The sequence below is a fragment of the Mus caroli genome, unplaced genomic scaffold (assembly GCF_978045245.1).
Source record: "Mus caroli unplaced genomic scaffold, Mus_caroli_1 scaffold_8, whole genome shotgun sequence".
Classification (NCBI taxonomy): domain Eukaryota; kingdom Metazoa; phylum Chordata; class Mammalia; order Rodentia; family Muridae; genus Mus; species Mus caroli.
The window spans coordinates 36107278-36132900 of NW_028227263.1; the positions used below are offsets into that span (position 1 = coordinate 36107278).

The 25623-nt window shown below is 42.2% G+C and overlaps 1 protein-coding gene across 2 annotated transcripts in view; it reads left to right on the plus strand.

The window, feature by feature from the left end:
- Positions 1–25623, plus strand: part of Dennd5a (DENN domain containing 5A) — a 66735-nt gene that overhangs the window by 10936 nt on the left and 30176 nt on the right. Inside the window, exons 2-5 of one of the 2 annotated variants that reach the window (XM_021166335.2) lie at positions 15378–15449; positions 16151–16260; positions 16685–17342; positions 23295–23482. In XM_021166335.2, coding sequence (XP_021021994.1) covers positions 15378–15449; positions 16151–16260; positions 16685–17342; positions 23295–23482 — 1028 coding nt within the window. The remainder of the gene's footprint in view (positions 1–15377; positions 15450–16150; positions 16261–16684; positions 17343–23294; positions 23483–25623) is intronic. The other variant, XM_029479382.2, reaches the window with a different exon arrangement.

Here is a 25623-nt window from a genome sequence, read left to right on the forward strand (position 1 = left end):
GGTTGCTGGGAATTCAACTCAGGACTTCTTGGAAGAGCAGTCAGTGCTTTCAACCGCTGAGCCATCTCTCCAGCACCAAGTTCCTGAATTCTTAAGTCGAAACCCAGAGTCAAACTTGACACTGAGTATTGATGAGAGGAACATTTTGTTTTGGAGTCTGATTATTTTATGATTTATACATTAAAGAGATGAACATGTATTATTTATCTTGCTACATAGCCTAGACTGTACTTTCAACTCCTCTATTCTCTTGCGTTGGACTGTGGTGTGCTGTGATTACAGGCTTACCCCACAAGGCCTGACTGTATATCTAATGGTTCTATTTAGCCAGTTCTATTGACTCAGTTACCTCTCCACTCCCATGTCCCTGTTAGGGATTGAACTCACAGCCTTGCATCTACCAGGCCACCACTCTTTTTTTTTTTTTTTAGATTTATTTTTATTATTGTATATTATTAATATAATGTATAATATTATTATATTGTAGTTGACTTCAGACACACCACATCAGAGGACATCAGATCTCATTATGGGTGGTTGTGAGCCACCATGTGGTTGCTGGGACTTGAACTCGGGACCCTTGGAAGAGCAGTCAGTGCTCTGACCCTCTGAGCCATCTCACCGGTCCCAGGCCACCACTCTTAACCCATGCACAGCACCCCCAGCACTGCCCAGTTTCTTGCTGAGAAATATATGTATATATAGCCTTTGGAATTTGCCTTACTCATTGGTGCTGCTTTAAGGGAATACTATAAAGTGCACACCTGCATTTCTTACAGCCACGTAGCTTGGGAAACCTAGCTCAAAGTGGTTTGTGCATAGTTTTCTTGTATCTGCTTGTAGCAGAAGGACAAACAAGCTCTAACTAATTTAAGCCTCTTTTATTTTGGCATTGATCCTATTAAAGAGAGCAGCCCTCCTGGCCCAGTTACCTCTTTTTTTTTTTTTAAGTTTAAAAAGGGGGGGGGGCGGCTGTTAAGGGCACTGACTGCTTTTCTGAAGGTCCTGAGTTCAAATCCTAGCAACCACATGGTGTCTCACAACCATCCATAATGAGATCTGATGACCTCTTCTGGTGTGTGTGTCTGAAGACAGCTACAGTGTAGTTACATATAATAATAAATAAATCTTAAAAAAAAAAAGAAAAAAAGGTAATCTCATGCAGCTGACCTTTTGCTATGGTGACCTTGAACTTCTGATCCTCCTGCCTATTCTAAGAACTAGGAGTCCTAATCATCTGTTAATGGTCCCAGTTCTTAATACTGTCACATTAACAACATCTTATTTTGGAGGGGATACAGTGAGGCCATAGCAGAAATACAACATATGTAGAGATAATTATCTGCTGAACTGACAATAATTTGCTAAGCCTTATATGTCTAAATAGTGTTCAAATCCTAGTCTGGTATTGTCCATTTTCCCCCCATTTCTCATGTTCGTGTGAAGACTGTTTTTTTTTTTTTTTCCCTTGCATTTCTGTCTTTTGAAAAGTGCTACACTTGTGACTCTGTGTAGAAGAATGTTTGTGTTTTATGTTGGTTGACTGATCTAGCTTGGTTGGCTTTGCTGCTTGGTTCTGAGTGTGTGGTGCATTTAGTCAAGGGCATCAACTCAGTTACTTTCCATAAGGACAATTTTTGTACTGGACTCAGCTGACCATCCTGCTCACAAGTACACTGTAGTCCCAGGGAAGTGAGAAAGTGGGGTTATCAGCCTTGTTATCAGAAAATGAACAGTGACTCTTAATTGACAAGTTCAGATGCCATCCATCCTCATGTTGAGGTCAGGAAAGGACAGTGCAGCAAATTTAAACTAGCTAAGTTCACATAGAAGAATTAGAAACATGTTCTTGTCTCTAAAATCCCCTGTCACACACATTTGTACTGAAATGCCAGCTTAGTGATGGGGCTCTGGCTTTTAAAGCCGTGTGGGACACAACCCTGCCCTCTCTCTTTGTGGGTGGGGTGGGATGGACAGCTAGATATAGTATTCTGAGGAGCTACACATATTAATCATAACTGTAGGCAGTGGTGATAATGAAGATGACCAAGACAACTGACAGAAAAAGGCACTTATTGCAGAAGATTAGAGTCCATGATGATGTATTTGAGGTAGCAGCCAAGAGCTCACATACAAGAAGGGAGAGCCAACTAAGCCAGGTGGTGGTGGCCACGCCTTTAATCCCAGCACTTGGGAGGCAGAGGCAGGTGGATTTCTGAGTCCAGCCTGGTCTACAAAGTTGAGTTCCAGGACAGCCAGGGCTACACAGAGAAACCCTATCTCGAAAAACAAAAACAAAAAAAGAGAGAGAGCTAACTAGAAATGATGTGAGGCTTTTGAATCCTCAGAGCTGCCCCCAGCGACATACATCCTCCATCAAGGCCATGACGCCTAATTCTTTCCAAATGGTCACCATCATCTGGGACCTAGTATTCAAATGTCTGAAGCTCACGGGGGACTCTCATTCAAATGACCACAGATGCGTCTTTAATGTAGAGTATCTTGTAGGCAGTGATTGTCCAGAAAACCTAAAAGTTGAGCTGGGATGTGAGCACTTGTTTAGCATGCACAAAACCCTAGCTGAGTCCCCAGCACATGGGTGTGAACAACAACCACGAAGTTAGTCTTTATTGATTTTCATTCCTCTTTTAGCTATTATTTATAGAAATTTGAAGATCTTGTAATCACTGTTTGAGGCACACAAGTCATGTCAGTGAGTGAAATTCTCTTTGTGGAGCTCTTTTAAGTGGAGAGAGACATATTAAAAATTTAACATAGCTTGGCCTGGTGGTGCATGCCTTTTATCCAGCAGATTGAGGCTAGTCTGGTCTACAGAGTCTACAGAGAGAGAGAGTTCCAGGACAACCTGGGCTACACAGAGAATCTGTGTCAAAACCAAACAAATAAATAAATGAATAATAAACTAAATATAAGGTCGAGGCAAGAAGATTGAGAGCTCCAGGCTAACCTGGGTTTCATAGTAAATTCTAGTCTGGGCTACATCTAAGAGTTTGTTTAAAAGAGAAAGAAAAGGAAAGAAAAAAGAACACTAAATAAGTAGCGTGTAGTGTGTAAGGGGTGGAAAGGGTTGACAGGATCAGGAGTGTTAGGCCAGGGTGGATGTGGATATTCAATACTTTACTTTGAGAAAGGGGGTCATGTATGTAACCCAGGCTGGCACAAACTCTTGACCATTTCATGACTTATTCTCTAAAATGCTGCATCTTCACCACAACACACACACAGCTTCTTTGTAGACTGGGCTAGCCTTGAACTCACAAAGACTCACCTGCTTTTGCATCCCAAGTGCTGGGAGCAAAGGTGTGCGCCAACGCTGCCTGGCTATGTTACATTCTTCAACAGAACTGTTCAAAAGGTGAGTGAGGCTAGAGAGAGCTAGTGAGTGAAATTATCAATATGATGGTGGGTGTTGTAGACCAGTGTTTTTCATTGCGTGTGTGCTCTGGACCAATTACAACAGCTCCCAGAATTTACTACAAAAATAAAATTCAATCCAGTGACCTGTTGGATTATATATCTATCTACCACCCGCCACCCACCTCCAATCTTTTTTTTTTTCCTTCCAGGTAAGGTCACATGTTTTTCAGGCTGTTATTGAACTGGAGACATCACTGTGTTAACCTCCTGAATTCCTAGGATTTCAGATGTATGCCAGAGAACCTGGCCGGGCTACATATTTTGCCTTTAGAAACAGAAAATTTGGGAGTGGGACTTAGAAACCTATATTTTATCAAACCAACCAATCCCTGATGTATATACTATACTAATTATGAGATCGTGTCCCACTCCCTTTTCAGTGTTTGGGATTGATCCTAGGACATTGTGCATGCTGAGTAAGCACTCTGCCACAGTTTTGGCAACAGTTGGGAATGAAAGCTCCATATTTACTCAGCCACTTGTTCTTCAGGGAGGCTAGGACTGAGGAAAGGCAGTGTTGGGCTTTGGAGCTGGTTACTCCTGCTTCACTTGCAGTTCTGAGGCTGCGAATGGCAAACTAGTCAGAACTAGTTTGTAGGATTGCAGGAGGGAGAAAGTAAATCCCTCGGATTATTGTGGCAAGTGAGGCTGTGATAAGAGTGCTATAGAAGCCTTACCTTTTTTCTTTTATTATTGAAATTAGTGAGTCATTCAGCACCATCTTACTTACTGCCATCCTCTATTCAGCCTCTTGTGTGAATCTTAGCTCATCAGATTCTTTGTCAACATCAGAGCTGGAGAGAGAATGCAAGGTGCACTGTGAAACAAACCAGAAAAGAAGCAGACAGGAGGATCTGTGCACTAGAGGTCGGCTTGGTGTCCGCAGCAGTTCCAGGACTGGCAGAGCTATACAGTGAGGCCTGCCTTGGGGAGGGGGAGGGGAAGTCATCATTATGTAAAATAACATTTATGTATTTAAAAAATAAAATATTGAGGGCTTGGCCTGGGCATGTAGCCTTTTGGTAGAGTTTTTGCATAAACCCCTGGGTCTTATCCCTAGCACACTGCTCTAACTTCTGTGTTGGCACACACTGGCACTGAAAAGGTAGAGGCAGGAGGATCAGAAGTTTAAGGGTCATTCTCAGCTACATAGCAAGTTTAAGGCTAGCTTGGTCTAAAAGAAAAAAGCAGACAAATCTAAAAACAAAAAAGATTCAAGTAAGATTTATTTATTTATTTATTTATTTATTTATTTATTTATTTTGGTTTTTTCGAGACAGGGTTTCTCTGTGTAGCCCTGGCTGTCCTGGAACTCACTTTGTAGACCAGGCTGGCCTCGAACTCAGAAATCCGCCTGCCTCTGCCTCCCGAGTGCTGGGATTAAAGGCATGCGCCACCACGCCCGGCTCTCAAGTAAGTTTTAAAGCACACACTTCTCATGGGAACTTTGTAATTACAGAACTGAGAAGTAAATCTATTCCTTTATCCAGAATCAAGCTCTGGAAGCATTCTGATGTAATTACGTGGTTTCTTTGGTATTTGTACTTTATTTTTTGTTTTTGAGTCCTTTGTACACTATATGATTCTATATAGTTTTGTAACTCACTATGTAGACCAGGCTGGCCTTGTACTCACAGAGATCCATCAAAGTTGCACACCACCACACCTGACAAATTTGAAGGTTTTATCTCAGAAAAAAGTAAACACCAACACTGAGTGTATAACTTGATATATGTTACATGCACATACATGTGTGCATGTGGTCACAGCCCAGCTAGATGCTGTCAAGTTTTGTTATATGTGTGCATGCATATTAATTAAGTTGTATGGGTTATTTGCCTGTATGTTTGCCTGAGAGTGTCTGATTCTCTGGAATAGGAGTTATAGACAGTTGTGAGTCACCATGTATGTGCTGGAAATTGAAGCCCAGCCCCCTAGAAGAGCATTCAGTGCTGTTAACTGTTGAGCTATCTCTCCAGCTCTCTAACTAGCAGTTTTGCCATAACTGTTTCTCTCTGCTTGTGTTGGCTAGTTTTATGTTAAGTCGACATAAGCTAGAGTCCTTGGAGAGGAGGAAGCCTAAGTTGAGAAAATACCTCCATAAGATCAGGCTGTAGGCAAGCCTGTAGGGCATTTCTTAATTAATGATTGATGTGGAAGGGTCCAGCCCATTGTGAGTGGGGCTGCCTTTTAGCTGATGGTTCTGAGTTCTATTAGAAAGCAGGCTGTCTGTACATAGGGGAGCAAGTCAGTAAGCAGCATCCTTCCATGGCCTCTACATCAGCTCCTGCTTCTAGGTTTAGAGTTTCTGTTCTGACTTCAGTGATGAACTGTGATGTGGAGCTGTAAGCTCAGTAAACACTTTCCTCCCCAACTTGGTGTTTGTCCCAGGACTAGTAGCCCTAACTAGGACAATGCCTCTAATGTGTTATTGCTTTTTAAAGAACATTTCCAGTTGTCTGAATTTAATCATTAGTGAAGCTGAGCCTTCCCCCCCTGTATTCCTTACAGTTCTTTACATTTCTTTGTTTATTACTTGTCCAGGTACTTTGTTCACATTTTTTATTATGGTTTTGAATTTTTTTTTTTTTTTTTTTTTGGTTTTTCCGAGACAGGGTTTCTCTGTGTAGCCCTGGCTGTCCTGGAACTCACTTTGTAGACCAGGCTGGTCTGGAACTCAGAAATTCGCCTGCCTCTGCCTCCCAAGTGCTGGGATTAGAGGCGTGCACCACCACTGCCCGGCTTGATCTTTTTCTGATTGATTTATTTAAACTCTTTGTCAGGAAATGTTTTTTCCTGTGTGATTCAAGTATGTTTCTACCTGTTAAAAATGATGACCAGAAGTTTTCAGGGCAAAGGCACTTGCTTTCAAGCCTAATGACCTGTGTTTGATCCCCAGAATTACGTAATGGGAGGTGAAAACTTAACTTCTTCAAGGTTGTTCCCTCCCATGCCCCCAAGCAACAGCAACATATACAGAGCTGAGTCTGGTGGTACTTTCCTATGATCTTCACAGTTTGGGAGACTGAGGCAGGAAGCTTGTAAATTTGATCTAAGTTGGAATAACATAGTGACATTCTTATATTTTTATTGCGTTATCAGTATATATTTGTTATACTTTCTTCTTTTAAGGGGTGCCTTGGGAAACCCCATTGGGGATGCAGTTGAAGGGTAATTAAAGCTCCCCCTTACTTAGAAGGCAAGTCAGTTTGTTATGGGAGTGGGAAGGTAAAGGAATGTGCTTGGGAATGGATATTAGTTTCCTGTGGGCTGCCACATCAAATGACCACAAGTGTCCAGGTTTAAAACAACAGGCATTCAGGTCCCCCTAGAGGCTGCAAGTTCATGATTCAGGTATCAGTGGGCACAGATGCTCAGAGAATGATTCCTGGCTTCTGCTTCTAGCTTCTGGTGTCTTTGGCCATTCTTGAAGGCCTCTGACTACACCCCTCCCATCTCTTGTCTTCTTGTCCCTCTTTAGTGTGTCTTCTCCTCTATTTGTCTTGTCTATAGGGATTCATATTGGCTGTTGAGTCTACCAGCTAATCTGTGTTGATCTCATCTCTAGATCATGATTATCTCTGTGTGATCCTTTCCTGAATACGATAGCATTCACAGGTGCTGGGAATCAGGATGTGGACACACCCCTTCAGAGTGCCAAAGGCAGAGCTTGAATGTGTCAGTTGTGAACAAGAAATAGGAGTAAAGAAGAGTCAGGAAGAATGGTCAGGGAAAAAGATGTGGGCTACCTGTGCTTTACTGTTACTGTACTTGGTACTGAGAGATTTGGGAATAGATAAAAATGATGTAAGGCATGTGGGGGCATTGGCATATGCCTTTAATCCTGGGAAGCAGGGGTTCTGAGTTTGAAGTCAGCCTGGTCTACAGAGTGAGTTCCAGGACAGCCAGCACTCTACAGAGAAACCCTGTCTGTAAAAACCCAAACCCAAACCAAACTCCCCCAAACCAACAAACCTTAGGTATGATTTTGGCACAAGCAATATAACTCAGGTAAAAGTCAAATGTCTGTGGGTGAGATCATCATGTAAGTATTTCCTTAGCAACCTCAGTGATTCAGGAAAAACGTCAGGTACTGTTTTTATTGTTGGTAGCTGTCATCACAGTCATTGCTAAACCTAGATTTATGCTCTGCCTTTTAAAGCAAGCAGGATTTGGAACCTATGCAGGAGAAGCAAGAACAGGTAGAATTTCTGAACCTCATTTTACAGACTAGAAATCGTGATTAGGAGCTCTCTGAGAAACATTTTCAGGTTCTTGTAATTGGCTTGTACAAATGAGACTTGAATTTGGGGTTCCTTAGCTCTTTAAAATTATTATTTATTAAAATGTAAATGACTTACTCTTTTTTAAAGATTTATTTATTTACTTTATGTATATGAGTACACTGTAGCTGTACAGATGGTTGTGAACCTTCATGTGGTTGTTGGGAATTGAAATTTAGGACCTCTGCTTGCTCTGGTCAACCCCGCTCTCTCAGTTCCTTCTTGCTTCGGCCCAGGCCCAAAGATTTATTTATTATTATAAATAAGTACACAGTAGCTGTCTTCAGACGCACCAGAAGAGGGGGTCAGATCTCATTATGGGTAGTTGTGAGCCACCATGTGGTTGCTGGGATTTGAACTCAGGACCTTTGGAAGAGCAGTCAGTGCTCTTACCCACTGAGCCATCTCACCAGCTTGACTTAATATTTTTTTTAAAGATTTATTTACTTAAAGATTTATTTACTTTGCATATGAGTACACTGGTTGCTGTCTTCAGTCACACCAGAAGAGAACATCTGATCCTGTTAGATGGTTGTGAGCCACCAACATATGGTTGCTGGGAATTGAACTCAGGACTTCTGGAAGAGCAGTCAGAGCTCCTAACCTCTGAGCCATCTCTCCAGCCCTGACTGACTTATTATTTTTAATTACAGACATATATGTACACATATACACACATGCACACGTCATGTGAATTTGGTGCTTGTGTTTTAGATCCCTTGGAGCTGGAGTTACAGGTAGTTGTGAGCTGCCTAATGTGGGTACAGGGACCTCTGCAAGGGCATGCTTTTAACTTCTGAGCCATCTCTCCAGTATACGTGGGGGTCTCTTAAGTCTTGTGACTTTTCCCCCTATAATATGATGTGTTTATTCCTTCAAAGCTGAGATTGCTCCTGGGATCTGAAGGAGACATTATAGCCTGGAGCTTAGACTGGTCGCCTGAGTCTGTGGGTTAGAAACCCAGCCCCTCCTGTGACTGTTTGCATGCCATCTCTCTTTCTCTCTCTCTCTCTTTCTCTCTTTCTCTCTTTCTCTCTCTCTCTCTCTCTCTCTCTCTTCCTCTCTCTCTTTCTTTCTTTCTTTCTTTCTTTCTTTCTTTCTTTCTTTCTTTCTTTCTTTCTTTCTTTCTTTCTTTCTTTCTTTTGAGACAGGGTTTCTCTGTGTAGCCCTGGCTGTCCTGGAACTCACTCTGTAGATCAGGCTGGCCTCGAACTCAGAAATCCACCTGCCTCTGCCTCCCAAGTGCTGGGATTAAAGGCATGCCCACCACACCCAGCTTAGTTCAGTTTCTTTTTTTTTTTTTTTTTTTTTTTTTGGTTTTTCGAGACAGGGTTTCTCTGTATAGCTCTGGCTGTCCTGGAACTCACTTTGTAGACCAGGCTGGCCTCGAACTCAAAAATCCGCCTGCCTCTGCCTCCCGATTGCTGGGATTAAAGGCGTGCGCCACCACGCCCGGCCTAGTTCAGTTTCTTAATCTTTTAGGTAAAGCCGCAACTTTTCTTATAGAGTTATGAGAATTAAAATGAGTTAATACTAAATTGTTTGGAACAGTACCCAGCACATAATATTTGTTAAATGATCACATTTACTAACATTCTTATTTTCCATTCCTTAACTTTAAAGCCATTTTTAAAAATTACATTTATGTACATATATGTGTGCACACACGCCATGGTGTCTGTGTGGCATTCAGGAGACGCTTGTAGGAATCACTTTTCTTCTACAATAGCATTCTGGGTGGTGGCAGATGCCTGCAGTGCAGCATTTGGGAGGGGGAATCAGGATGATCAGAAGTTTAAGTTCATCTTTGGCCACATAGTAGGTTAGAGGCTAGGCTGGGTGGAATACATGAGACCATACTAAAAAAAGCTCATTTGAAAAAAGAGCAAATAAAATCCTAAACAGCAAAATCTGTTTTTTCTCCACTGTCAGGATCAGTGATGTATAATTTGAAAGAATGAGTGGATAAGAAAAGACTGATAACTGCAATCTTTATACAACTTGCCAGAAACATTAAATTTTGCTGTGAATGGATTGTAGTCTCCGACCCAGACATTACACCTTAGATTCTAAAGTATTTGGGGATTGGGGATTGATGAGTCATTGTTAGCTACCTGTAAAGAATCAGTTATTCCTCCCGCTCCAACAAAAGACATTTTCTTTCTTTCTTTCTTTCTTTCTTTCTTTCTTTCTTTCTTTCTTTCTTTCTTTCTTTCTTTCTTTCTTTCTTTCTTTCTTTCTCTCTCTCTTTCTTTCTCTCTTTCTTTCTCTCTTTCTTTCTTTCTTTCTTTCTTTCTTTCTTTCTTTCTCTCTCTCTCTCTCTCTCTCTCTCTCTCTCTCTCTCTCTCTCTCTCTCTCTCTCTCTCTTTCTTTCTTTCTTCTTTTTGGTTTTTCGAAACAGGGTTTCTCTGTATAGCCCTGGCTGTCCTGGAACTCACTTTGTAGACTAGGCTGGCCTAAAACTCAGAGATCTGCCTGCCTCTGCCTTCCAAGTGCTGATCTTAAAGGCGTGCACCACCACTGCCTGGCTTGTTTTTTTTTTTTTTTTTTGTTAAAAGACATTTTCAAAACCAAGAACAAAATAACCTTGAAGTGTTAATCCCACCTGTTGACAATAAGGTCACTACTACAATTTTGAGCTAAATTTGAAGGAAGCTTTAATAAAATACTGGCTAGGATGATGGGCTCTGGCCAGGGCCATTCTAAGATTCCCAGGAAATGATCATGAGTCACATCTTGTAGAAGCATAAAAAGGCAACCCCACAAGGCCACCATATCTCCCATTGGGTCCAGTCAGGGGCATGTATTTCCTGACATACTTCTGCCTACGCACCTCCCACCTACATCTAATGAGGGAAGGTGTTCATGGGATCAAGCACATCCATTGCAGGGGGGTCAGACTGTTTAAGATAGTGTAAACACGTAACTTGTCATCTTATGTAAAACAGTGGCCCCCAACATTTCCCAATATATCTGTCCTTGGGCAAGGGGCTTATATAGGTTAGAGATAATTTTGTTTCATGGTTCTCTTGGGCACAGTAATTAAAACTTAAAATGCTGCTTTCTAGAGGGATTCTGTCCTGGTCTGAAGAAAGGAGTGCTGTGTAGGAAGATGGCCATACTGGGTCCCTCTCATCTGATCATCCCTTTCATCCAACTACATTTCTGTGTAGATTTCATTCAGCATTGGACCTAAGCATAAAACCACACATTTTATCCTGGGGTTTTGGATATTCATTTCTAAAGACTCTATGTCACAGAACATTTGTTTAGATATATTTGTTAATGCTTGCAGGCTGGAGAAATGGCTCAACCATTAAGAGTTCATACTGCTTTTCAAAGATCTAAGTTTGGTTCCTAGCACCTCTGTCAGGTGGCTCGCAACCTTCATATAACTCTAGCTTCAGGGGATCTTACACTGTCTGCTGGATACTGTGGGCACCTGCACTCATATGAGGCACACACACACACACACACACACACACACACCCACACTAACAATAAGTTAATTTATTTCCCTTTTGTTTTTTGGGACAGGGATTTTAGCCCTGGCTGTCCTGGAACTGACTCTGTAGACTAAGCTGGCCTCAAACTCAGAGATCTGCCTGCCTCTGTCTCCTGAGTGGGATTAAGGGCTGGAGAGAGATGGCTCAGAGGTCAAGAGTACTTGTTTTTGCAGAGGATATAGGTTCAGCTCTCAGCACCCACATGGTGGCTCACAACCACCTGTAATGCCAGTTCCAGGGGCTCTAGCCCATTCTTTTGGGATCTCTGGAGACTAGGCACACATACCTATACAGGCAAAAATAAATTAAAAATGTGGACTCCATTTTCCCCTATTAAAGTGCCCGTTGGAGGACTGAATGCGTGACCAGTACGAGGAGGAGGAAAGCTGTCTCACCTTCCTGTCTCTGTAAAAGCTAGAGCAGGGCGCTTGAGCGTGCCATCTTAGTTCATTTTGCTCTGTTTTAAAGTTTGTGTATGTGATTTTTCTTTTCACATGGCATTTTGCTTGAGATAGCACATAAATCACAGTTAAGGAGACAAAACTGCAGCTCTTTAAAATGTCTTCAAATACTGGAGGCTTAAGGTTTGTTTGGAGCTACATTCACTAGAGAACTCTGACTGTCCCTCTGTTTCCTTTTGTTTTTTTATATGCCTATGTTAATCAGTATGACCATCTTAATTTTTATTTTATTTTTTGTCTGTTTTTCCACCTCCCCTCTTTGAGATTTGTAGCCTTTGCAAGAGTCTGTGTTAACTGAGTCTGCTGTGGTTTGTTCCTTGTGAGACAGGTAATAATGCTTCTTGGAGGTGGTTTAAGGGAGGTTTTGGTTCACAGATTCTTTAAAAATATGATGTAAGCTCAGATTTTTGTGCTGGACTAGCCCCATCAGTCTTGGGTTGTTTGCTATGGCTTGCCAGGTTTGCTGCATAAAATCTTGAAATGTCCTGCTTTAGGAGCCACAATTTGACAGCTCATCATATTACTTACTAAATGGAGCAAATTCTCCAAATCTGAGATTCTACCTCAGTAAATGTGTGGTTGATCACCTAAGACCATCAGAAAACACAGATGCTTACATTATGATTCATAATAGTAGAAAAACACTCATGTTTTCATAAAAAAATTCATAGAATCATCCCCATATTTAGGGTTATTTAAATCAAGCTGATACCTACAGATAAATAGAGGTACAAATATTTGTTTGTGCTTTGGCTTGGCCAAAGCAGAAAAATTATATACCCTATTAAATGTCCTAAGGCTTGTAAAGTTTAGTTAGGGTTTCCCATAATGTATTTTTGTAGAGACAAATTCACAGAGATAAAGGAGCACCCAACATTTAAGTTGCTGCTAGAAATGGAAGTGAGGGTTAGGCAGTGGTGCATGACTTAAACCCAGCACTCAGGAAGCAGGGACATCTAGATCTCTGAGTTCAAGGCCACCCTGGTATACAGAATGAGCTCCAAGACAGCCAGGGCTACACACAAAATCCCAGTCTGGAAAAAAATCAAAAAGGGGGAAGGGATTTAATTTTTACATCTGAAGCTATTTCAGATTTGTTTGTTTGTTTGTTTGTTTTGAGACAGGTTTTTGTTTTTGTTTTCCCCGAGACAGGGTTTCTCTGCGTAGCCCTGGCTGTCCTGGAACTCACTTTGTAGACCAGGCTGGCCTCGAACTCAGAAATCCACCTGCCTCTGCCTCCCGAGTGCTGGGATTAAAGGCATGCGCCACCACTGCCCGGCCAGGGTCTCATTTTTGTAATGTTTGAGTTTTCTAGCGATCTACACAGTAAAGGGACTAAATGCCTCTGTACACAGTTTCAGGCAGTAGGTTACGTAGGTGATTCTGTTACTAACTTTTTACTGCTCCTTTTAAAAATTCAGCCTTCCTTTAAAATGCAGCAATCCTTTAAATGGGATAGGAGTTAGGGATGGTTGTGAACTGACATGCAAGAGCAGTCAATGCTCTTAGCCTCTGAGCCATCTTTCCAGGCCCTGGCTCCACTCTTTACCCTCTGGGTTGCTGTTGTTCCCCTATTCTGTCCTTTATTCTATTGTCTGAATGCCCATCTTGTTTTAGGGGCTCCTTGTCGCCATCTTAGGAGACAGTTTAAGCTGTCTCCCGAAGTATTTAGTTTGGACAGTGGTAGCCTCTCTGACCCCTGTGTATATTCAGATATTTTGTGATTTTACTCAGGGAAATTTCTAGATAAGCTAAGAGGAAATGAGCAAACTTTGCAAGTTTTAGAAGCTTAGAAAGATGAAATAGTTATCTCTTCTCAGAACTGAATTGGGGGTAAAGATACCTACTGAGATCTTTGACTGTAGACAGGATCATTGTGTCATCTGCTTGCTGCTGGAATACTTCATGCAGTAGGTTCAGGCCTGTCATGGGTGGATCTCTGCAGGTGCTGTGGAGAACACTGAGGCTGCTCTGTGTGAGCCACAGGCCTTTGTTGTAGCGGTTGCCAGCCGCCTGCTGATGGTGGAGTCGACTAAGAATACTCTGAGAGATGAAATGCACTCAAAAAGAGAGTTTCAGAGGAATCTATTGGGCAGAAAGAATATGAAGGATGAGAGAAATTGAAAGTGTGGTTGGTACTCACTTTACTTTAGAAGGAAAGTTGTGTCTTGACAGAAGTTGAAAATGATGAAGAATGGGCTGCTGCTGCTGAGCTTAGGCAGAAACTCAGAGTGGAGGAAAAAGATTTTAATTAGAAAGTAGTATATCTAACTCCCCAATCCTTTCCAGGGTCTCCTGTAGCCTGGGTTGGCCTCAAATTCTAAGTAGTAGGCAAGGGGCTGGAGAGATGGCTCAGAGGTTAAGAGCACTGGTTGGCAACAAAGTTGGGACCAAGGCCTGCCATCACACCCAGTCCAACATTTTAGCCGGGCGTGGTGGCGCATGCCTTTAATCCCAGCACTCGGGAGGCAGAGGCAGGCGGATTTCTGAGTTCAAGGCCAGCCTGGTCTACAAAGTGAGTTCCAGGACAGCCAGGGCTATACAGAGAAATCCTGTCTTGAAAAACCAAAAAAAAAAAAAAAAAAAAAAAAAAAAAAAAAAAAAAAAAGTAGTAGGCAAAATGACCCTATACTTAAATTTTTAAAATTTATTTTTATGTATGTATGTATGTATATATGTGTGCCTGTTTGTCTCCATGTGCACTATATGCTTGTAGTGCCCATAGAGGCTGGAAGAGGGCATCAGATCCCCTGGAACTGGATAGAGGTGGTTGTGAGCTTCCTTCCTGATGTGGGTTATGGGAACTGAACCACTGTCCTTCGGAAGAATAGCTCATTCTCTTAACTGTTGGGCCATCTCTGTAGTCCTGACCTTCTGGCCTCTTGCCTTCACCTTCAGAGTACTGGGATTACAAATGTGCACAGATATACACCATCATAACTGGTTTGAACATGGTGCTTTGAACATGCTAGGCAAATCCTATCAGCTGAGCTACATCTCCAACTCTAAAAAAGAAACCAGTGAAATGCCTGTGGGATGATTTGTGGGAGGAGATTAGGTCTGTGCCATTCAATAATGATGAACAATGCATACTTCTTAATATTGCTGGCCCCTGATGGGTATGATAGTGCTTTAATTTAATTAGAGCACTTGAGAAACAGAGGCAGACAAATCTTTTTGAGTTTGAAGATAGCCTGGTCTACATAGTGAGTTCCAGGACAGCCAGGGCTGTGTAGAGAGATCCTGTCTTAAAAAACAAAACAAAACAAAACACCCAAACCAACTTAAACCAAAGATCACATATATATTTTCGGTCTCCTGAGTTCTGAACTACAGTTAGGATAGATTTCTATTAGCTGGCACGCACAGACATGCCCCCGTGCAGTGTGCCATCTCAGTCTCCTGAGCTCTGAGAAAATGAATAGAGGCCATCACACTCAGCTTTGTAGTCAGCCTATTTTGGAATAGAAAATATGAATGAATATTATGTAAAGTAAGGGTAAGTATTATTTTGTGAGATTTTTGATTAGGTTATATATTCACATATATGTATATATATATATACACATATGTACATATATGTGTTTATTACTTTGTGACATAAAATGTGTTTTGTGCTGGAATCATGGTCAAAAAGTTTGAATAACACTGCTTTATTGTAATACTCTGTTATTTTATTTACCATATAGCATTATGCCAGTACATTCAGGCTTCTAAAGCCAGGGATGGTGCCAGCCCTTTCATTTCAAGTACGACTGAAGGTAAAAACAAAACCAAACAGCGCACCCAGAGCTTTCTGGTTCTCAGTCTCTCCAGTGGCGTTTTGACTCTTTGGCCTTTTAACCGTCTTGTGTCTTTTTGAGCAGTAGATTCCTTAGGTTTGTGTCTCTCTAGATGGCAGTTTTTTTGATCCTTTCCTCCTCACTTTAATATTATTACTAAAACATATGCTAGTGTTTTTATGAGGAGGCAGGGAGAAACTATGAGTTCTAGAAATTTCAGATGATTCTGAATTGATAAAACAGTCCATTAGCTAGCATCCCTGAAGTCTTCTTAATGTTTCTCCGTTTTTATTATCACAGAACTACATAGCATACTCTTAAAGTGTTTCCAGTTGATTTTAGGCAAATTAAATGTGGTTTTGGGGGCTGGGGGAATGGGCAATCTTCTTTCATCTTGTACTTTCTCCATCTTTTACAAGAAAATTAACCATTGGGCTTACAGTAATGATTTCACTGGGAAGGTAGCAGTGTCCACTATTAACTGCGCTATACTTTTTCAGCTTCTTACTGACATAGTAACTTCGATGCCTTTTCTACTTAGGTGGCTGGCATACTAACCCCTTGCCTTCCTTTCTGTTCCTTGCTGGACTGCCACACTTTGTGTTCATGATCCTGTGATTTAAAGGGACTTTGTGGAGATGATTTTCTTCATTTTTTTTTTTTTTTTTTTTTTTTTACAGGAGAAAATTTTGAGCAGACGCCATTGAGACGAACATTCAAGTCTAAGGTCCTTGCCCGATACCCTGAGAATGTAGACTGGAATCCCTTTGATCAGGATGCAGTGGGAATGGTTAGTATTTGTTAGCCATGGAATTAGTGCACAGTAATTTATGGAGAAGTTTTGAATCCTAGTGTGGTAGCAGTACTTGTTCTATTTGTTTTTTGGGATGCTGTAGTTTAAACTCTGTGCTTATTGATTCTGGATCAGCACATCATTGAGGTATACCCAACACCAGTAGTTCTTGAAGAAAGGATTATAGTACACATTGCCTATGATTCTGTATTTGATCAATGTATCAAATATAATGAAACATCATGTTTCTGTTGTGTCAGACAAATATATAGTAATGCATCGCTGTGTGTATTGTATTAGTGGGGGAGAGCTGTAGGGAAGGTAGAGAGATGTCCAGCATGGTAGATTGTAGCTAGTTGATTTGTGTTCTGGAGAGGACAAGGAATGCTCTCACTGCTTGTTTTCCTATTGTCTTTTGCAGCTGTGCATGCCCAAAGGGCTGGCATTCAAGACCCAGGCTGATCCCAGGGAGCCACAGTTCCATGCCTTTATTATCACAAGGGAGGATGGTTCTCGGACATTTGGGTTTGCTCTTACCTTTTATGAAGAAGTGACCAGCAAGCAAATCTGCAGTGCAATGCAGACCCTCTACCACATGCACAATGCTGAGTATGATGTCCTTCATGCTCCACTTGCTGATGGTGGAGACCAGAGTGGCATGGAAGATGGTGAAGGCATTCCTGGGACCAAGCTGCAGCGCTTCAACTCCTATGACATTAGCAGGGACACACTCTATGTCTCTAAATGCATCTGTCTCATTACACCCATGTCTTTCATGAAGGCATGTCGGAGTGTGCTGCAGCAGCTCCACCAGGCAGTCACATCGCCTCAGCCCCCTCCTCTGCCCCTTGAGAGCTACATATACAACGTACTCTATGAGGTGCCACTTCCACCTCCTGGCCGCTCCCTGAAGTTTTCTGGGGTCTATGGGCCAATAATCTGCCAGAGACCAAGTACCAATGAGCTTCCTCTATTCGATTTTCCCGTCAAAGAGGTCTTTGAACTGCTTGGGGTGGAGAATGTGTTTCAGCTTTTTACTTGTGCCCTTCTGGAGTTTCAAATACTGCTCTACTCACAGCGTAAGTCAGTGTTGACTACAGCTCTCCACCCATGTGGGCTCCCTGCTTTGTATAGTCACATATAATGGGTCTGGATATAAAAGTCAAGGGCTATTCCTTAGTCTTTTGCAGGTGGATGGAGAATGGATAGGCCCGGAGAAGCTAGCATTTCTGGTTGGCTATCATCATGGCCTTTTAGTTTTGGAGGGAATATTCCTTCTGATTGACACTAGTGGCCTCCGGCAGTGATGACCCATCAGTTCTGTTCTGTATTCTGTCTCTTTGGCCTGACAGTAAAATCAAGGATAATCCTTTTATACTGAGAAGATGAATTGTTGCTTCTTTCTGTTATCTGAATTGTTTCTATAAATGAGAGTTGAATGTGAATAGCAGGTTTAGAAAGAATACTAAGGTAGGTGAGAAAAAATAGTTGCTTACTCTGCGAGTCAGACTGGTATCATAGAATTTAGCACATAGTTTAGTTCACAATGTGCCAGGCATTGTTTCAAGGGTGGCAGATCGAAGGGATGGACAAAGTAAAAAAATAATCTTTCTGAGTGGAGCTTTTATTTTAATGAGAAAAAGGAGTTAGTAAATAAGTAAAATATGTAGATGGAAGATAGTTAAAGCTGTTGGGAAGAGAAGATAGAAGGATGATAGTTTGGGAAGAAGAGTTCTGGTTGTTTTCAAAGAAAGGATTTAGTTTATTATTTTAAGTTTGTGTAGGTTTGTGTGTATGTCTGCATGTGGGAATGTGCACACGAGTGGAGGTGCCTGCAGAGTCTAGAGGCATCAGATTCCCCTGGAGCTGGGATTATAGACAGCTGTGAACCATCTGATGTGCTGGGTGCTGGGAACTGAAGTTGGAGCCTCTGGAAGAGCAGCCAAGTGCTTTTAACCACTAAGCTACCATGCCACCCCAAATTCCAGTTTTCAGTAGAATGGTTTACTTTATTTATGAATTTATTTATTTATTTATTTGTTTTGTTTTTCGAGATAAGGTGTAGCCTTGTCCATTCTGGAACTCCCTCTATAGACCAAGATGGCCTTGAATTTACAAAGGTCTGCCCGCCTCTGCTTCCTGAGTGCTGGGTTTCAAGGCATATGCTACCACCACCCAGAAGTAGAGTAATTTTTAAAACGATTTTTCATTTTGGATAACAAATAGGGTCTTTTTCCCTACAAAGATTTATTTTGTTTTTAAATATGTGTATGTTTGTGTGAGTGTGTATACATGTGCACAAATGCCGATGAAAGTCAGAGGCTTCAGGGTTTTTGGAGCTGGTGTGTAGCGCTTGTAAGCATCTGACATATATAGTGGAAATGAACACAGGTCCTGTGGAAGAGCAATATGTGCTCTTAACTGCTGAGCTATCCTTCTCCCCTCTAGGTGATCTGTTTTTAAAAAGTAGGTTAGGTCTTTTTGAATAACTTGTGGATATCTGTAGTCAGAATATTCCGGGTTGGGCTTATGATGGTTCAGTGATTAAAAGCACTTGCCCATATAAGGCTGGCAGACTAAGATTGATTCCAGAAACCTATATAACAGTTGGGAGAGAACGAACTCTCCAGATCTATCCTCTTACCGTCTCATGTATGCATCGGCATGCGCACTACCCTTAGTGCCCTCCCCCACACTCATTAGTGGACAGTTTCTCAGCCTTTGTCTTTTATAATATTGACATTTAAAAGGTACTCGTGTGTGTGTATGTGTGTGTGTGTGTTGTATATTTTTAGGATTCAAGTAGGTTACATGGACAGAGACACTTTTCCCTGCACAGTGGCAAGGCTTTTACTAATCATCTTCTCCCTGAGGCAGGCACTGAGTACTAGGGCAGTGATTGGTATGTAAGGGTACCTAGTAAATACTGAATGAATGAATAGGTACCATTTATATAGTGTATGTGAGTAACTTACTGTACTCTATATGCATACAGGAGCCTGTGGGTCCAGAAGAGAATGTTGGGACCCCTGGAACTCTGGTTACAGACAGCTGTGAGCTCCTCATATGGCTGCTAGGAACTGAACCTGGGACCTCTAGAAGAGTAGTTAGTGTTTTAGCCACTGAGCCATTATTCCAGCCCTTGAGTAGCATTTTGGTTGTTGTTTTATTTTTATGTATTTATATTTTTGAGACAGGCTTTCTCTCTGTATCTCTGGCTGTCCTGGAACTTGCTCTGTAGACCAGTCTGGCCTCAAATGACTGTCTCTCTTCTTTATCCCCATTAAAGGTGTGGACCACTTGGCACCATAAATAGCATTTTTAACAAAATATTCTAGCTGTTTTTAAAAAGGGTTTTAAAATTTCTTTAAGATTTATTTATTTATTTATTTACTTATGAGACAGGGTTTCTCTGTGTAGCCCTGGCTGTCCTGGAACTCACTCGGTAGACCAGGCTGGCCTCGAATTCAGAAATCTGCCTGCCTCTGCCTCCCAAGTGCTGGGATTAAAGGCATGCGCCACCACCGCCCAAGAATAATTTATTTATTTTATGTATATGAGTACACTGTAGCTGTCCTCAGATACCACAGAAGAGGGAGTCAGATCCCATTACAGATGGTTGTGAGCCATCTTTAATTGTTGTTGGGAATTGAACTCAGCACCTCTGGAAGAGCAGCTAGTGCTCTTAACTACTTAGCCATCTCTCCAGCCCTCTGGTCATTCTCTTTAAGAGTCTGGCTAATGAGATCTTGTAATTATCCATCTGAGAGGAGGTGAAAGTGAGCTGGAGCTAAGGAGGGATATCGTTAACTGCCATGAAGTGGTTGGGGCTTGGGACTGAGTTTGAAGGTGAAGTAATGGAGACTCTTGTTTTGGCTTTGTTCAGAACTTTTATACACACAGGCACACACATGCACACACAGGCACACACACACACATGCCACATACACACAGGCACACATGCACACATGCCAAGGAGGCCAGAGAGGGATCCTTTGGAGCTGGAGTTACAGGAAGTATGAGCCTCCTGATATGGGTGTTGGAGAAGCTTATGTCTCCTGGAAGAGCTGTATTTGCTCTTATTTACTGAGCCACCCTCCCATCTCCTGTTTGTTTGTTTGTTTGTTTGTTTGTTTTGAGTCAGGATTTCAGTCTGTAGCTCTGGCTGACCTAGAGCTGCATGACTCTACTCAGTCTTCCTGTCTCTGCTTCCCCCTGCTGTGAGTACAGGCAGAACAATTATGAATTAAAGAGCACACACCTATCTAAAATAAACAGCCACCACTTCCAGTTGATTTCTTGAGGAGCTACTGGCCTGATGTTAGTTAATATTCTAGTTTTTCATAAGAACCCAGACTTTGTTAGATAAAATCTGTGAATATTAAATGATGGCAACAATGTTGTAAAACACTATAGGCCACAAAAAGCATCTGTTGATGAGTGGTTCCTGAGGCTTCCTTTTGTTAACTTGTGGTAAGAATACACTCTTGTTCTGTGGAATGACTTTCTGGTCAGTGGCAGACTGTCTATGTGGTCCAGTGGTGGTCCCATAAGATTATGTCACCAAGTCATAATGCCTTAGTTTGTGTGTATATACTCTGTAGTGTGTCCTGCTATCCTGTAACACAAGGGCAGGATGGTGACACATTGGGTTTTTTTAGAACACATTACAAAGACATGTTTGTTTTTTCTAATTCTAGTGAGCTTTAAATTACCTCCTATTATTAGAAGTAATTGTACATTGCAGCATGGGGAGAGCTGTAAGAGGACTTAGCCAGTTGCTTGGTGCTCAAGTATTGATAGTTGAGTGGGGTGGAATGTTATGGCCAAGGAGATGCTGATGTTATTGTTGATACTAGTGTACAGAAGAGGATTTGTGTGTATGACTCCTGGAGATGAGCATTCTAGTTTGGGTACCACAGATTGCTGGATCCCTGAGGCATTGTTCAGCCATCCTTCAAGGTGGGAGGCTGCTTTAAAAATGAAAAGAAACTAAAACCAAGCAAGCAACACAACAATAAAAGGTACATTTAAAAAGTAGAGGAAGAAAATTCACAGCTTATACAGACCAGAAAGCTATAAAACTCAAAATTTATCTGTTCAAAGAGACCACACAAATGGAAAGAAGATAGCCTTGAAAATGAGGACTGTATTATTCTCAGTCTTGGTTTTAAAGAATGTCACAGTTTGAATTGCACTGCAAGAAGCTCTTCAGAGATTTAAATCTAAAGTCAATAAAATTATATGTTTCAGATACTGATTAGGTTTATCTTGAAGAGAAGGGGAAAAGCAAGACTTAGGTTTTTACAGTGTTGAAAAGCCTGCTTATATGGAGCAGGGAATTATCCTCTCCAGCACCTCCTGATATATGTGTGGGCTGATAGATGTATGGACCTAGTTCTCAGCCACTGGAGCTGTGAGCTGAGCAGTATCCAGGACAGTTAAAGCTCACAGTGAGTGAGGGTGTTGGGGAGCCGCCTCACTTCCATGGTGTTTTGGCACAGCCACATAATGTGTAGCTAGCATCTGCTTTACTCGCTCTGGAGAGGGAAGGAGGGGACGGCTCTTTGGTTTTCTTTTGGTTAAGAAAGGAAAGACCTCTGCTTGCCTCCACCCCTCCCTCGATTTTCTCCTTCGCTTCCTCCCATATACCCAATCTCAAAATGGTATGTGGAATATGTATTGAGAATATGTGTTTAAGTGCCAGTATTGGGAAGAGAAGAGATAAGCCATCTGGAGTTGGCCCAGACCTATAGATCAGGCCCAGCATCTCTTCACCAGTGGCAAACCTAGGCTGCCTGTGTTTTGTATATTTTTGAGGTTCCTACAGCTTCCTCTTCATATTGATAAAATTCTAGAGTGGTTTACAGAACAGAGGAGAGTATTTGCTTATTTATTATAAAAGATATATTTGAGACCAGCCTAACAGGACTGACTGTGCAGTACAGGTAGCCCCATGCTGGCTTCTTTGGGTGAGCCTCAGTCCAGCACCTCAGTCTGTGGACTGGCCTAGAAGCTCTTTGAATCAGCTTTCTTTTTTTTTTTTTTTTTTTTTTGTTTTTCGAGACAGGGTTTCTCTGTATAGCTCTGGCTGTCCTGGAACTTACTTTGTAGACCAGGTTGGCCTCGAACTCAGAAATCCACCTGCCTCTGCTGGGATTAAAGGTGTGCGTTACCACGCCCAGCAAATCTGCTCCTTTATTTTTATTTTTTTTTATTACTTGTATACAAGCCCGAGTGATGAACTCTTTGCTCTTTGGTGATTAAGTCTCTAGCATCTGTCCCTTCTGCCCTGAGGTCAGAGCTGGACTGAAAGTGCCAGCCTCTACTCATGCCTTTCTGGTGATTAGAACTCACCTTGGAGCTAACCAGGGAGGCCTCTACCCCACCCCTAAGCCACCACTCATCTCAGTATCCAAAAATTTGCAGGGTTCTTATGAGCTATGTGCCAGGAACTGTGGACAAAGACCAAATATATATATATTCCTCACACAAATAGCAAATTAATTACAGGTCACACTTTCTTTTGATTAGCCAGGAGCGAGAGACAGTCTCACTAGCTTTAAGCTCATGACAATCTTTTTGCCTCAGCGTCAGTGTTGGGATTGTGGTCATGAGCCATCATGCCCAACTAAACTCGAAAAGTTGTATTGTGTGCTGTGACATGTCGGAGTGGTAAGTGATTTTTTTTTCTTCTTTGCTGTGTGTTGTGGAGAGCAGAGAATCCCGGCCACGCCCACTTTAGAACATATGCTTAACATATTCGTGATTAGTGGCTAGAGAAAGGTGCCATTTATTCTTTCTGTCATATTTCTATATATTACATTTTATTACTAGTTGGACATGTGTATTTGATAGGGGTCTCCCAGAGGGTCTGAGTCTGTGGCCTCCATGGGAGTCATAGTGGTCTTTGGGTCAGTTGAATTGTATCGACACTTGGAGCTTTCTCTTTGAGAAGCAAGTGTCTGAGTTGACTGGTTTGTTGAATATGCTTATTCTGTTCTTTTTTTTTTTTTTCCCCTCTGACTTAGATTACCAGAGACTGATGACTGTGGCGGAGACAATTACAGCTCTGATGTTTCCTTTCCAATGGCAGCATGTCTATGTCCCCATCCTCCCAGCTTCTCTCCTGCATTTCTTAGATGCTCCTGTACCATACCTGATGGGCTTGCATTCCAACGGCCTGGATGACCGCTCCAAGTTGGAGCTGCCTCAGGAGGTGAGAAGAGGAGCCAAGTGCTGAGCCACTCACCCTCTCCAGCATGGGGGAGAAGAGAGCCCAGCATGGTGCCACCAAGGGCCTTTTGGGGGCGAGTGGGGGGAGGGGAGGCTCGGAGACAGGGACAGGGAACATGAATAACTTCAGGAAAAAATACAGTGAACTGTTAGCCCCAAATTTATATTACTCCATCATCATGTGATGTACCCAGTATGTTTTTATTTATTTATTTATTTATTTATTTATTTATTTATTTATTTATTTTTCGAGACAGGGTTTCTCTGTGTAGCCCTGGCTGTCCTGGAACTCACTTTGTAGACCAGGCTGGCCTCGAACTCAGAAATCCGCCTGCCTCTGCCTCCCCAGTGCTGGGATTAAAGGCGTGCGCCACCAGGCCCGGCTATGTTTTTAGTTTTTATTATTGCTTCCCCCCCCCATACACTATTTTTTCAAACATGTTTCTCAGTTTTATTGCCATCTATGGCTAATATATACTTGTATTCCTGGGACAAATTCTGTACCCCTTAGGACTCTTCATCCTCATTCTCCATGCACTTTAGGCATGTGGCTATATAAAGCTGCTTGGAAACCAGCAGTGTTCTTAATGGACTGTTGGAGGAATTGTTTGTGTAAGAGACCCCAGTGTTCTGTGTGTTCTGGCGTGTGGACGCTCTGCTCTGTGGCTTTCTCCATCGTTGGAACAGCCTTTGCACTTGAGTTTCTGGCCTCCCACTGTGGTCTGCTTGGGGAGAAGTAGACGGTGGGAGGCAGGGCACTGACATGTCCTCCCAAAGTGGCTGTCTATGGCCTTAGAGTCCCGTTCACCCAGGCCACACAGCTTTGCCGGCAGTTGCCTAGCTGCCCTGATTTATTTTCTACCCTGATTTATAGCAGACAACCTCTGTGGGGGTAAAGAGCTGCGGGTCAGTATTTTAAAAGAGTAAAACATTACACAAGATGAGGTAAGAGTAATGGTATCCTTGAAACACACTTTTCTGTTTTTCTCAAAAGAATACATGTTCATAAAAGAACGCATGTTCGGGGCTGGTGAGATGGCTCAGCAGGTAAGAGCACCCGACTGCTCTTCCAAAGGTCCTTAGTTCAAATCCCAGCAACCACATGGTGGCTCACAACCATCCATAACAAGATCTGACTCCCTCTTCTGGTGTGTCTGAAGACAACTACAGTGTACTTACATATAATTAATAAATAAATCTTAAAAAAAAAAACAAAAAAACAAAAAAACGCATGCTCGTAGTTTTATAAAACGAGCAGTAAAGGAAGCATGAGCTCACATTTTATCCCTCAGGTAATTTAGCATTTTAGTTGACATCTTTGGACTATAAGGGGTCTTAAACTCCGCTGTTGGAGGGGAGTGTGACAGCAGGATGGAGGACCTTACTGTGGTTCTGTGCCAGGTAGCAGCAGGATACTGAGGTGGTAAGCCTCGAGTAGAAAGACACTTTCTGTAGAAGAGTGTTCATTTCTTAGACCCTCAAATTAGAATTCATCAGCTGCAGCCGTATCTTTGGCCATCAGAAGTCTGTAAAAAAGCCCTTTGTTCTTTTTAACACCAACACATGATCTCAGAGGCCTTGAGCAAATGAGAGCCTGAGCTGGTCTGGTGAGGCATCTTTTGTTTTGGCTTCTCTTTGGGGTTTCATTGTCTGAAGATGGAGCCATGTCAGAAAGTAAGCTTGAGAGCATTAGAGTGAGGGAAGGATGTTGTGATCATAAAAAGAGAAAGAACTACAAGAATATGTTCTGGTGGGGTGTGGGGGAGGGGATGCCCATGCTGAGGCATTCCTTCCCCCTGAGGGACCAGACACACCCCAGTAAAGTATAGAATAGAGTTTATTTAGGGCATGGGGAGGGGAGTTAAGAGAGTAGTAGAGGCAGAGAAAGGCAGAGAGAAGGAGAGAGTAGATAAGTGAAAGTCGGCCATGGAGAGAGGGGGGGAGGGAATGAGAGAGAAGGGGGACCAGGGGGCAAGAGGCAAGAGAGAGGCAAGAGTGTAAGAGTGAGAGGAGAGGCCAAGTGGCCCCTTTTATACTGGGCCAAGCCTACCTGGCTGTTGCCAGGTAACTGTGGGGCTGAGTATACCTGGCTGCTGCCAGGAACTGTGGGGGTGGAGTTTAGAC